Consider the following 14,614-nt stretch of genomic DNA (forward strand, 5'->3'; position numbering starts at 1 on the left):
CGGACATAGAGCTGCTGTCACAGCTGGCGTTAGCAGCAGAGCACCAAATAGCTGTATGATCGCTGCCAGTAAACAAGAAGAAGAGCCTGTTGCAGAGAGTGGCCTGATCCCAATCTACGCTCTCAGGCCAAAGCACCAAACCCTCACATCACAGCTGCAGTGTTTGAGTGTATGAGTTCATGAGGGCCCCAAGTGGTAGAAAAAGGAGGAATGGGACACACTGTCACACCGGCACAGGTTGCTTGGAAACCACACGTCATCCTCTTTTCTTTTAATGGAACTTGGACTAGTGCTGGACAGTATATGATACTAGAAATGTTTAGCAATACCTTGCTGTTGAAAATGACACAAATTCAAGATCAATGCTTTAACCGATCAGCGAGGTTTCGCTACGAGCAGCATTTTAGATTTTTACTGTCTGTGTGCAGCAGCAGGACGGTGTGTGTGAGCCTGCAGTCACAGTGGATGTGGCACTCGCTATTTTCTCCCCAAGACGTGAGCCTGGGCAGCTTGTGGATGAGGCACATCAACGAAGCGAAATGTTGAATTATTTCACCTGTGTACCCAACAATGAGGAAGGGAGAGTTAACAGACACCGAGAAGTCTGTCAATAAATAATGTTACGCAGATTAAAGGAGCAACATGGCAAACTTAGCAAAGCGTCTCCCCAACAGACAAGCAGACTTGTAGGAAGGATTCAAAGATTCAAAGAACAACAAGTTAGCAAACGTGATAGGCAACATAAGTACATCCTGCTCTGAAAGATAAGTCCAACAAATGTGATTTATTTTGTACCCAACAAACTGTTTCCACCATCAGAGCTTGATGAGATAATTAGATACAAACAATGACCCATCCATCTATTTTCTGCAGGTTCTGACTGTGGTATTATTTAAGTATTGGTATTGATATATTTAAGCAGGTATTTTATGGAAGTCAAAGTTTTGGTCTTCTGAAAACACTAATTTGGACTTGTGTTTTATTCACAGTTTGATCACCTGCTCAGTTGATCACTTCCTGTTTGTGACACTTCAGTGTTTACACATCATTTAATACTAATAGTTAGAAAAGCCCTGAACATCTGTAAATCTTGTGCAGATGTTTGTCTGAAAAAACAATGCTACAAGCATGCAATAAATAACCACAACAACAGAAGACAGAGACTGTTAGTTACAGAAACACTTAAAAGTACACTATATAAATTTTTTTTTAAATAAAGCTTTAACTATTTTTGAACAATTTACTGTTATTTCTAGAATACAGAATTTCCCTGTTTTCTTACATTTCAGATCAGTAAAATCACAAAAAGTATTAATTTGCATGTTAACTGTAAATTAAATAGGCCAAAGCTGTAAACAATGTCCACAACAACAATCTGTTTTTTTTTTGTTTGTTTTTTAATGGTAGTTGTTGTTTTACAACATTTGACTGTAAAATGACACTATTTATATATACACACACACACACACACATACACACACACACACACATACATATACACATTAAGTATATTAAAGGACTGAAACATTGACAATAATTCTTTAAACTGTTGTTTTAGAGATTTTTAGAGATGCTTCCAGTTTTGGTAAATTACTGAAAATATCTTGTAAAATAACAGAAAATAATATATTTATTTGCCTGTTCACTGAGAAAAGAAAATATAAAAATCTGTAAATGCACTCGATCATCGAGCACAGCCAAAAATATCTGCTTGTATCGTTCACGAAGTATAACATCTACAATAAATGTTTCTCTTTTAGGGTCCTCCAAGCTGTTATTGCTCCACCAGTGGGTCTGTTTAATTATGTAATTTGTTCTTTCTGCTTTTGTCTCTTATAATTGCCTTTGACATTTGTATGGTGCTTTTTAAATTTTACTTTGTTTCAGCAAAATGCACACCTACTTCCTCACACGCAGATGTTTTGTATTCCAGTGAAAAACAGATCTGGCTAGGTTAACAAGATGGTTTCATCAGCTCTGTCTGCAGTTTACAGAGTTCAGCAGATACACGGAGGAGAATAATGTGGGTGGAAGAAGAGATGAAGCACAACCACCACCACAGCAGCACAGAGTCAAAGTGTGTGCATGTGCAACTATTTCTTTTTCCTAACAATCCTCCTCAGTGTCCTCCCTCTTTAATCATCTTCCCTTTTCTTCCCCATCCTTCCTGTCCGTCATTTTCTCTCCTCCCTCCAGACTCCAGCTTCACTACAGAATCAGCAGCAGACCCACACAACATGGACTCAGTTACCTTTGTCTCGTTATCCCTTCTCCTGTCTCCACTTCTCCTTTTTTTAAACCATCTTACTACCATCCAGCAATACCACCCAATTTTACATCTCATTTGGCGATATGTGCCCTGTAAAAGAAAAAACTGCAAAAAGACACGATAAAAAACTGGCAGCAAGGATGCAAAAAACACCATTACAAAATGGTAGAATACTGCAACTTTCAAGCAAGCAAATATCTGCAAAATAATAGCTACTGTATGAGTACACACTGTAAAATAACTATTTGCAGTCAATACATAAATTAATAAAAGTGAAGAAAACAGCACCTTTCAGTTCTTAACATATACATTTTTTTATGTAATTGCTTTTCTTTTTTCTGTTTTAAATACAGTAAATAAAATATACATTTATGGTCAAACATTGCAAAAAAAAAGTAAAAATACAGATATTTTATATTGGCAAACATTTACAGTTTGGGATTTTTTTTACAACGAACATGTAAATGAATAAATTTATCATCTGTAATTTAACAAAACTGGAAAAGTCTCTAAAATAGTAAATTGTTCAAAAAACTTAATATAAATAATTTTTCTTTAAATAACAATACAATATCTGAAAATAATGCACTTTTCTTGTGGATTTAAATCCAGTAAAACAAATATTGTAAGACTTTGATCAAATATGGTGGAGAATGAAAGATCATTTGTAAAAGAACAGATTTTTTTTTTTTTTTTTACAGTTTTTTCCTGTTTGTTTTAAGGATTAATATGTCAATAAATAATGTTTTTTTTTGATGATCTGTAATTCAACAAAACGGGGAAAATCTGTAAATTAATTATGGTTAAAAAAATTTGTTAAAAACTTTTCAAAAAATTGACAGTGTGTATTTTTATGAATATCATAAGACTGATGAATAAACTCGACCCTCCTTAGATTTATCAGCGTGCTGGTCTTCCTTCCTTTTCCTCTCTCAGTTGCTCATCCCTCTCCTCCCTCAGCCTCCCTCACATCACATCTTTCTGACCTTCAACAGTGAAATCATCAAAGTGATGCCATTTAAACATGCCTAAACACAAATTTACGAACTGCCACGCTAAGAAAGGTTAAATGATGACTTACAATGCGATAACAACAGGACTCTGCGCAAATCAATAATAATCAATTACAGGCAAGAATTCAAATGTCTGCAGCTGCCAGGTCTCACAGAAATATCTCTTTCTGCTGCAGGGACTCACAAGAGTAGTGACCTTTTAGACTAAACGGAGGATCCCGACTCCCATTTTGGCTTGTTAGCTCATAATTGGCCGATGGGAATGGGTATGAATAAATAAATTACATGCTGTTGAGGATGTTCATACACAAACTTGTCAGGCTTAGACATGTGTGTAGGCAGCAGCGGCTGGTCGGCCAGTGCTCAGCGTTGCAGGAGTGGGTGAGAAAATGTCATAAAGCTTCAATTGAACTTTAATGACAGATCACAGGCAGGGAAAAGAGATGTGCTGTCAGCGCTTATGCCATGACTTTTCCCACCCCCAGTATCTTTCTTTTTTTCCCCTGGGGAATATATTGAGAGTGCCTCGCTCTGTAACTAGCTGGCCATGAAGGATTATGACAGAACCAGTGCACCACTAACACAATTACATTGTAGATACGAGCAGGAAACGTAACGGAGAGTGAGGACGATGTCAAGGAATAGCAGGATGAAGAAAACAAACAAGGGGGAGATGAAAGGGCTGCAGGATAGGAATTGCAGGAAAAAGACAAGAAAACTATCAGGAGGCAGTGACAGACGAGAGGCAGGAAGATAGATAATTTAAAAAACAAGAGTCTAAAACTGAAGCTACTGATTTTCAGGACAGAAAAGATGTGCCAAAATGGTCAAAAGAAAAGTCTCCACAACTTCCTAAAGCCTATGATGATGCTTTCAAATGGTTTGTCATGTTTCTAACAATCCAAAGCCAAAGCATATTCATTTTTTATATATAACAAAAGGAAACAAAAACATGAAAGTCCTTCCATTTGAGACACTGGAACTGGGAAATGTTAACCACTAACTGATTGTTGTTTCTGCTCCATCAGGGTAATACTTGTTGCAGAGCCACACATTAATGATGTTGGGGTCCATAGTTGGGTCAGCAGAACATTGAAGTGCAGTCAAACCTAGCCTCTCATCATTCTCTTACCCTAATGCAGCTATTATGATTGCTTTCATGTGAAGGAGGCTGCTTCGAATATCAAATTCACAAAGAATTTTCAACCCACTACACAGTCGTCCCATCTGCTCTCCATCTTCTTTATAGACTTTTAACACCATTACTTTCATGTTCAGGCCCACAACTGTTCTGATTCCCTCTCACTGCTCTCATGTCAGTCGCACTATGTAATTATTTTTGGTGAGAAAGCTCTGAAAACCAATAAAAACCTGCTGAACACCAAACAGCCGACATCCCATCAGGGAGCTGTTGAGCACAGTGGAGCTTTTAGCATCTAAACAGTCACATACCTTCCAAACAACAAACAGAGCTAAAAGAACGGCTGTCATGATCATGTCATTTTAGTTGGCAATTAACTGTCTTATACAGAATTTGCAGGTAATAATGTAGATGTTTTTTCTGTTAATTTTATGCCACCATTTGGTTGATTTTATTTTTTGTACATCCGACAAATTGCCTTCTCCAAGTTATTACGCTCTCCTCCTTCATTTGGCCTCTGGAGAGATCTTCAGCTATTCTTCAGAGACTATTTGTTTTAAGCTAGAAGGGTTGCATTGATCTACCTTCCTCTTTAAAATACCCCAAAGGTGTTTTACTGGATACTAGACAGGTCATTATTTTCACTTTTTTTCTTCTTTAGAAACTCTTGTGTGATTTTTAGCAGTGTGCTTTGTTATCATGCAGGAATGTTCCTTGTCTGCAAGGCTTCTGCAACCAAGGACTCATCTCATCTGTATTTTGGTTTTCTCCACAGCTATGGTCCCATTTCTAAATGTTATCTCCTCAACATTTTTTATACTTCCACACAGTAGCCCCATATCATTACACTTTCACCTCCATGCTTCACTGTCAGGACTATGCATTCACTGTGGTAGTCCTGACCAGGTTCATGCCAAATATGCTCAGTTTATCTGACCAAAGAATGCGCTTTTAACATCCATCAGACTTATTTTCATGCTTACCAAAGTTACATCTCACTGTTCTGTGCCAAGTATCTCTTGGATGCGGTACATAGAAGCTATGCAATGACCTTCACACTGTCTGGGACGTCTCAGAAACTTTCATTTCCGTTAATAACACCTGTGAAGAACTTGTCACTCTGCTTTTCACAGCAAGATTGTACAAGCAGCACACTGTCTGTGGTATCATTTTAGGAGGACAACTACTACAACTCTGATTAGAGGTACTATGGCTCTTCTATACCCACTGATTACTACTGTGTGTTGACTAATTTTGTTGGTCACACATCTTCACAGACATGCAGATAGATACAGTCCATAGGTAAAAACCTGAGAAAGTTCCTGCAGACTGAGGTATCAAATCAGAAAATGCCTATGTTATTCTCAAGTTTAGTTTTTTGCAAACAACATATGTTATTGTTCACTTTGGAGGACTTGTCAGTTAACAGCACCTGTTCAGCCTCAAGCTGGCGAAATGAATCAAATTACTGCAGTGTAATATTATCATGCAGCAGAGACAGGCAGAGCTACTTGGGGCCTAATAAGGATGATGGCAATTCACAGGCTTAATCTCCAACAAGTATCTGAGATAAAAGGTGTTATCTGCAGTGCTAAAGAACAACTCTGCTGCCATCAATTAAAGCTAATGTGTAAGAGGAGGTCAGCACATTAAAAATTCAATTTCAGCAGCAGTAACAGAGATGACCTGAAGCTAAGCCTTCCACAGCAGATGGTGAAAGTTTGATTACAGAATCATTGTAGTTTCCCATTATTATGATCTCTATTAACTCATGCTTTGGAAGCTGCTTCTCTTTACGAGAAGAAAGAGACAAGACTTTGAGACGCAGACAACAACAATCAGTAGCACAGCATTATCACAAGTGACACTGACATCGCAACACATTTATTTGCAGAAATTCTCACTGGTTGGAATCAATCATCACTAAACAATGGTTCAATGAACCGTCTATTCACACATTACAAAAATAACAGCTACCAGCCAACAGATATTGGATATCATTGCAACTGTCACCTCATTTGCAAAGACAGACAAGTCCCTGGTGAAATGCCAGATCGGTCACACTCATTTCATGGCTCATTAATGCAATTATTCAGCTTCTGTGTGTTAATGAATAATGTGTTTGTGACTGTGTGTGTGACTTTCTGATAATGTAGTACAATGATAAAGCATTTTACTGTTACTTTATTCCCTTCGCCACTGATTTTATGGAAAACTCTCAGCTCAGGGTCACAAACAGAAAGCAGCCAGTTTGTCCACCGCACAGTTTACAGAAGCTCGTGGCTTTAAACGAGGACAAATAAAACCTCTGACCCTGTCGGATCGTTGTTCAGCTCAACAGGAACTAAAGCGGCTCTTTTATCCCACAGACATTAGTGGCAATGACGAAATGTCAACAGCCAAGATCAGAGTCAAGGACAGAACAAAAAAGGAAGGTAAAGGCACATAATAAAGTGTAATAATGAAAGTGAAAAAAAGTGGAGGGATAATGAAAAGAAACAAGAGTCAAATTCACACAGCCTCTGAGTCGGTGCTCCACATCCATCCTATTAGTTAATGTGTCACTCTAACGCCAAACAGGCAGTGACAGTGAGTAGCCCCAACACACACGCACACACACGCACACACACACGCACACACACACACACACACAAACACACACAAACACACACACACAATGAGCTGCCTGAACCATCACTAGCATGGACTAACAAGGCTGCATACACAAGTCTGGAGGGATAAAGGAGAGGAAAAATGCAGGAGAAGCCATCTGATAAATCACTGATATGAAAAGAGCAAAGGGCAATAATGGAGGAACTCACTGTTACAGAGAGGATGGAAGAAAAGTGAGGGTTATTATTAAAGAGCCAGAGACGGCAAAAGAGGCCGATATGGTCAATCAAACGACAAGACAGAAAAAAAAAGATGGAACAGATAAAACATCAAGCAAAAAAAAAGAAAAAAACGATGAGATGTGAAGGCGAAATGACCTGTTACAGGTGCAGCGTTTATATTGTCGGCCTAAATAAATAAGTCACTGCCATAAAATGATAAACAATCACATCTGATTTATAAGAGCCCCTGTGGTGTGTGAAATCTGTAATAACCTCATCAGCGTGTTTCCCCTCAGGTTTCAGAGCTTGAAGACGGCTGACGAACGCATCATATCTGCGCCATCTGTCACTAAACCATGCTGGGCCAACTGGGAGTGATGGGACAAGGTGAAGGGAGGGGAGACGCTGTATGACCATTTTAGTTATTGGGCCTGGCAGCTTCAGGCAGCAAGCTAATGAGCTGTTGCGAGAGCAGAGTCGTAGGCAGGTGTTGAGCTCATGAAATAGCTTTATGTGCATATGGACAACGCTGGAGCAGAACCTGCAGCCTCACACAAATATGAGCAAAACTCAATTTCCTGCCAAAATGACACACAAGCACATGGGTGAGTAAAACCTGCATTGTAACTCCACACACACATGCAACAAAAATCTGTGAAGCTCGGATGTCTTCTTTTTGCACGTTTGGTTTGTTTGTGTAAAAAAAAAAAAAAAAAAAAACAACGCTTATGTAATATCTTTGTAATACATCAAGCAGTTGGCAAAACGTAGCGCAATATACTTTCACCTAAAGTCTAAATAAATAACGTACATTTGAGAAAAGTTTTCCTAAATAGCAACTGCTAACAAAATCTGCATCGACACAAATCAGATATTGGCCAGATGTTCCAAAGATGACACAGAGGATTGCCATGCAGTGAGACACACCGATTTTACATTTGGGAATAAACAGAGTACATTTACAGGACTGGTTCTGTGCAGATGAGCTGAACCGAGGTACCAGAAACCAGGATGAATCTATCACAAATACATTTCTAATCAACATATCTTCATCATTTATTTGAATTCTTTACTGTCGCTCCTGTATTACATGGGAGGCAACTAATCACAATGGTAACTAGGGCTAAACAACATACACAAAATATATATATTCGGATTACTATTGCAATGTCATTCACAATTTTAGAGAGAATGGTCATTTAAAAAAAAAAAAAATCCACTAAAAAAATTTATATAAAAATGATTGTTCCTTTTTCTGCAGTCCATCGCAAGTAGGTTTCCTTATGGCTGAAAAATCTGAATTGCTCGATTTATATTGGTAATTTGTGACACAGTTCACATTTGTCGAAAAATGTGAAGCAATCTGGATATTGCACTTGACCATATTACAATTTTGATAATATTCCAATAAACTGTTCAGCCCTACTGTTTTGGTAACCCAGAAAATGGAGGAAAACCTTTCAACATGTTGGAAATGAGTTGTTTTTTAACCCTAACCATATTTTTCTAAACCTAACCTGGTAGTTTTGGTGCCTAATGGCCCTTTCAGACAGAGAGTGACAACAGCACTACTATGCTCTAAAACACATTATTTTCAGTGGCCTGTGCAGCACAACAAGAGTTTGGCACCAACATATGTCACTGCACAGCCAATACAACACAGACATCCAGCCACACATAGAAGTCAAAACTAAAAAAGCTGATATGTGTCTGAATTCCCTGGATTTTATGCTTCAAGTTTATAATGAGACTTCCAAATGAAAGGAATTTAAATGAATTATGTAGTGGTGATGTTAGATGTGCTTAAGCCTCTTTGTATATTGTCATTGATTTTAACAGCAAGGTAAACAGAGCTTAGGATTATGTGGTTTCCCATAACATCTTTATAGAGCTATTAAAGTTACTTAACCAAGGTGGAGAGGTGTAATTTCCATAGAAAATATTTTATGCATGCTGAAGATTGTGTATGAAAGGGCCATAAACTTGATGAAACACAGTGAAAACTCACTCCACCTCTTCTCCGACTTCCTAATGCTGACTTTAAAGCTCTTTTGACGCTGTAATTGTTTTCTGTGACATTGTCGTCTCACCTTTTGGAAAGAAAAATAATTTCTTTCGAAACGTGAATGGAAATGCAGTTAAGTTGTAGAGAAATGTATTTTTTGTGTGACAGGGTTGGCATTTCTTATCAAAACCTGACAATCATTATAATGCTGCTTCAGGAGAGCGGAAAAGTTAATTAAAAAGGTGACCTCAGATTTTGTTACAGCCTCTAGCAGAAGACCCAAATTCCCACATTCTTGCATATTTAGTTCATTCTGCCACACAGAATAGTGTGACTGCAACTAATTAGCATTTTTCTGTAAATGGAAAAACATCTTGCATGTTTGTATATCTATAAACCAGTCATGATTATATTGGATGGAGCTAAGCCCAGGATGCAGCAGTGGTGTCCCCTCAAATAGTGACAGGTGAATTGTTTTGGTGGAACATTTGCATGCAGGGAGACGAGCACTGTCATTCAAACGGATAATTCACCTCCAAAAAACAGCAAGGCTGTCTTACTGCACTGTCCAAATGGGCAAACCTTGAAATTCTCAGTGTTGTTGGGTTGTTATTCTTGTTGTTTTCTGTACTGAAGGGATTTTTGTAAATAACACACGAATAGTGGAGGGGGAAGAGGAAGCCAAGTGAAATGTGTGACCAATGTCAGCCTTATACCTGCAATCTACATCTGGTAAGTCAAAGTATGAGCATCAAGAGATATTTGGGGACATCATTGAGTACTTGCTCAACTAGAATAGACCTTGCAGGGTTCAGTTTTGTAACTATTGTGAATGTTTGCAGCCCAGATTTTTAAAAAGGCAACATGAAATTACCCAAGTAGTTGTTTTGTCACCATGTTTTTCACTTATGTAAGCTAATAAAGAGAATTGGGAATCCTCCTCTCCATTCCCATCCTCCCAGACATTCCTCAGCCTGGAAAGTGGGTTGCATGAATTTCAAAATGCACCAACAGCAGGCATTTCCCTGCATGGTCTAAACCCAAACAGAGCTCCACAAGAGACCTCTGGTTCCTGTTTTCTAGATGAAGGTGCTCTTCATGGTCTTCAAGCAAAAGTTCCCAGGTACCGTGGCATTTCTATGGCCTATACAACTACCCAGAGGAAATAGAAAACCAGAAACAAAGAGCAACGATGGCCCTGCAAGGGTATATCGATTCATCTATGAGTTGAAATAATCTGTTACAACTTGATTCATCAGTGGATGAGCAAAAAGACAAGTAAAAGATGTAGTGTCACTTTGCTATACTATTTGCCAGGCATTGGTTTCCCAAATCACAGCTTTAGTGTCAGACTTAATGTCACATTGATCTGAAGCATTGGCAGCAACTCACCAAACTCTCACCATGAAATCTCAGAAGGGTTCATTTGCTCAACAATTCTCCAAATTGAAGCTGGAGCTCATAAAGTTTGGGTCCCTGAAATGATCACCTGTTAAGTCAATATGACTGAATTAGCTTGTTCAGCCTCACAAATATGAGGATTTACCATGAAAATTTTTGGTTTTATCCAGATGATCAGTCAAAACAAGATCTGAAGATGTGATCTTGGGACCTTGAAACTTGTCATGGGCATATTTCAAAATATAACTAATAGTCCACTGCATTGTGAGTTTTTCCATAATCACACTGGCATCCTCTACTGTGCTGCTGTAATGAGCTGTCCAGACCCACAGAGACATCTCCACCAGATTCAAGAAGCTGTTCATTTGAGGCTGGAAACGGACAACAATATTAATCTAGTGCTGATGGGAAATAACTGTCTGTGACTTGCAGTTTACCTCAATTTTTTATTTTTTATTTTTTTGGTGCGGATCGCCTAAAATAGCTCTATCTGGAGTCGCTCCAGCTGCCAGTTCTCACATATGAGAAAAATGATCAAAAATGATGAAACTGAATCGGCAGCTGGCATGTCATCACTGTCAGCTCCACATGATTTTGGCTGCTGAAGGTTTTCGCACAGAAGCTGCTGAGGGAGATTTGGGCGATTTCTCTCATATTGTACAACTGCATCTCTCAGCAGTGTGGCAGCCTGAAGACACGCCTCTCCTGAGCACACCAACACAACTGAGAAGGCTTGGTTGTCTCCCCTGAGGCCAATTCAAAGCTGGATCTTCACTGAAAACTGAGGAGCTGTAAACTGTTTCCCGTCTCTCTCCTCAGCTTAACTGCCAATTACCCAGATCTGACAATGGCCACTTTACCACACAGACGCATGCAGTAGCCCATATAGTTGCATTCCTGTGGAGGATTCTCAATGACTGTGTGCGTCCAACCAAAAACCCAATCAGTCACCCATCGTCTTGGTCTCATTTAGCATATGAGCAACCATTCAAGACTGTTTGTCCAAACTGAATGTTACATTTGCAGGGGAGATTTGAAAGAGGTCAAAACGCACAAATCAAAGATTTTAAAGGCTTTATCTTCATGGTTAGTGAAGGTATGTGCTGTGGGGATTAAAATAAAAAACGGATTAATTCACGTCAGATTGAAGTCCCATCTCTCTCCACAAGCACAGAGATGGAATAAATTGCACAATACTTGTGAGAAATAGACGAAAAAATGCGCTCAGTAAAGGTTTTTTTTCTTTTCTGACGAGCAGAGGTCGGACATTTAACAGGTGAAATGGGTGAGCTGGGACCAATTTCCTCCTCAGTCACACATTGATATAGTTGGCCAGATCGATCAAACCACATACACTCCCAGACGCACAAAATAATTATTTAACCTGCGGATTATTTCTACTAATGCTGCACAGTTTCAATCCAACTGTGTTTGGACAATTCTTAAATTACCAAAGACACCAGAAAACAAAACTACTACGAATTGGCACTACATAACGCATCACACTATGGAAATTACATCCAATTCAGCAGCCTACAAAGTGTCTATCCAATAACTCCTCCTGTTATCCTGCAATGGCCTTTAAACTGATTTAACAGGGAGAGCAAAGTGTGCGTTAACAAAATCAGGAAGAAAATACTTTCACTTTGCGTAAACGCGTAAAATCCTTCATCTAATCCGGGTTTTGCGCCAGCAGTAAACCTTGGCAGTATTCGCCCGTTGCCTGTGTTCAATATGAGCCTCCATCAGACCCAGAGAGTCACAACTGTTGCTCCATCAGCGCGCCCTGCTCCGTTCATCTGCGCTCTCTGGACGAGCTTTAAAATCACACCATCCACACTAAAAAGCCGCTCATGGAACAGGTGGCTGCTGGCGAGCGTAAAAGAATCAAACTTACATGTTTAAGTTCTTGCATGCGGTCCTTCATGGTTCCCTCTTATTCCTTCGGTTCCCGTCGTCTCCTGGATGCGTGTTGGTGGTGGAGATGGAGCGGCGGGGCGGAGACCGACGAGGCTGATGTGACCGACCGAGGCGAGGAGGCGCGTCTGGCGGCGGAGAGAGGCGGTGATTTTCTCCTCGTTGCTTTTGGATGCTGGGTTGGTGGAGCCACTTTTCAGAGCCCGGTGACGCGCACAAAAGGTGAGGCGAGGCCTTCCGCCGTTAACCCATTACGCACCCGCAACTTCCGCACTAATTGCCCTTTTTTTTCCCCTCCGAGGCAGAACCTGTTTCAGAGTTTCTTTTTTTGTGCTGTGATCGTCAGTCTGACCACACAGAGGCTGGTTTGATAAAGAAATGACCCGAGCAGAGAGTCTGACTGGTGAAATGGTGTTAAATGTGATTATCGATTAAGCAGGTTCAGAAACGTCCAGGTGATTCCATTGTTGCACAGCGACCTCTGCCGAAACACACCCCGAAATGATCCCGATGGGCTCTGTAAAAATTCTAATTTTAGAATTTAAATACATTACACTGTAAAAAAAAAAAAAAAAAAAAAACTATTACATTTCAACATAATTTTTCCCCATATTTTTTGAAATGCAATAAAATATCAATAAAATTACAAAAATAAGCAGCAACTTCACACATCTAATTTAAAATAACTTTTGGATAAGAATAAAATTTCCACTTTTTAAAGACTTAAAATGACTAGTGACATTCAGCTAATGATAATAGCAAAAAAAAAAAGGTATTTTGTAATTTTATGCAGATTTGTAATTATCTTGCATAGTTGCAGATATTTTCACAACAAAAATGTAGAATCAATACAATATATATCACATCTATCAATTAACTTGTGTTAGAATACATTCACCGATCAGCCACAACATCATGACCACTGACAGGTGAAGTGAATAACATGGATCATCTTGTTTTAATGCAACGTTCTGCTGGGAAACCTTGAGTCCTGACATTCATGTGGATGTTTGACATGTACCCCCCACCTAGACATTGTAGATCAAGCAACCAACCAAACCCTACACCAGCAACACAGTGCACCCCAACACACCGCAAAAACTGCTCAGGAGTGGCCCAGTGAACACAACAGAGCTTAACTGTTCACCCGGGTTCCACACTCCCCAGATCCAGATCTTATTGAGCATCTGTGGGACGGTCCAGGACACTGCCACCATCCCGGTGCCACAGGACATCCCCAGAGGTCCTGCATCCATGCCCTACTGGCTCAGAGGAGTTTTAGCAGCATATAGGGGACCAAGCATGTGATCATAATGTTATGCCTGATCTGTGGATATATTTTAAAGGTCATATCATAGTTTCACACTTGCAAATAGCTTGCATTAAACATTAAAAAGCCAAAGGATGAAGGCTCAAAAATGTATTTTACTTATGGAAATGACAGTATTCTTTGGTGCCCCAGCTGCTGGAATACTACTGTGTTTTGTCGTTGTTTTGCATTAAATGTAAAGATAAATACAGTCTAAATATATTTAGATCTAGTGGTGAAATGTAACCGAGTGATTTTGTTCAAGTAGCTTACCACATTAATTGGAGGACTTGAACTTCACCTGAGTAGCTCATTTCCAGTGTTTGATCATTTATACATGGATGTTTGATTTTTCATGTGGAAAAGTAACAATTTTACAGTTGCAGCTTTTGAAATGTGCAAATCTGCTGCTTTACCTTTCAGTAATTTTGATAATTCGGAGATGTGAGCAGTCAGTTAAACAAAGCAAACTTGGGATGACGTCACTCTGAAAGATAGTCAGCTGATGAATCCATATTGAAAATAATCATTAGTTGCAGGCTGGTAGTTGGGCTCAAACTCCTTCAATTTCAACAGTAAAATATTCCTTTTATATTAATGAACGAGCAATATTAATACAATAATAATTTAAATCATAGTATAGGAGTGCCGGAGATATTTTTTTGCAGTTAATACATTTAGTTCTACTACTTTAAGTACACTTTCCTAATTACATTTACATACAT

At 39.1% G+C, this 14,614-nt stretch overlaps 1 protein-coding gene across 5 annotated transcripts in view; it reads right to left on the reverse strand.

Annotated features, from left to right (window-relative positions):
• The window catches only part of stx1a (syntaxin 1A (brain)), an 82,902-nt gene extending 69,848 nt beyond the window's left edge, over positions 1 to 13,054 (reverse strand). For 2 of the 5 annotated variants that reach the window (XR_008602304.1, XM_023281433.3), the window contains exon 1: positions 12,561 to 13,045. Coding sequence is in view for 3 of the 5 variants with exons in the window: in XM_023281433.3 (XP_023137201.1) it covers positions 12,561 to 12,590 (30 nt within the window). In the remaining 2 variants the exon portion in view is untranslated. Of the gene's footprint in view, positions 1 to 12,560 lie in introns of all 5 variants that reach the window. The other 3 variants (XR_008602305.1, XM_055012312.1, XM_023281432.3) reach the window with 3 other exon arrangements.
• Between the last annotated feature and the right edge of the window lie 1,560 nt (positions 13,055 to 14,614).

Source organism: Amphiprion ocellaris, chromosome 7, assembly GCF_022539595.1.
Source record: "Amphiprion ocellaris isolate individual 3 ecotype Okinawa chromosome 7, ASM2253959v1, whole genome shotgun sequence".
In the NCBI taxonomy this organism is placed as follows: domain Eukaryota; kingdom Metazoa; phylum Chordata; class Actinopteri; family Pomacentridae; genus Amphiprion; species Amphiprion ocellaris.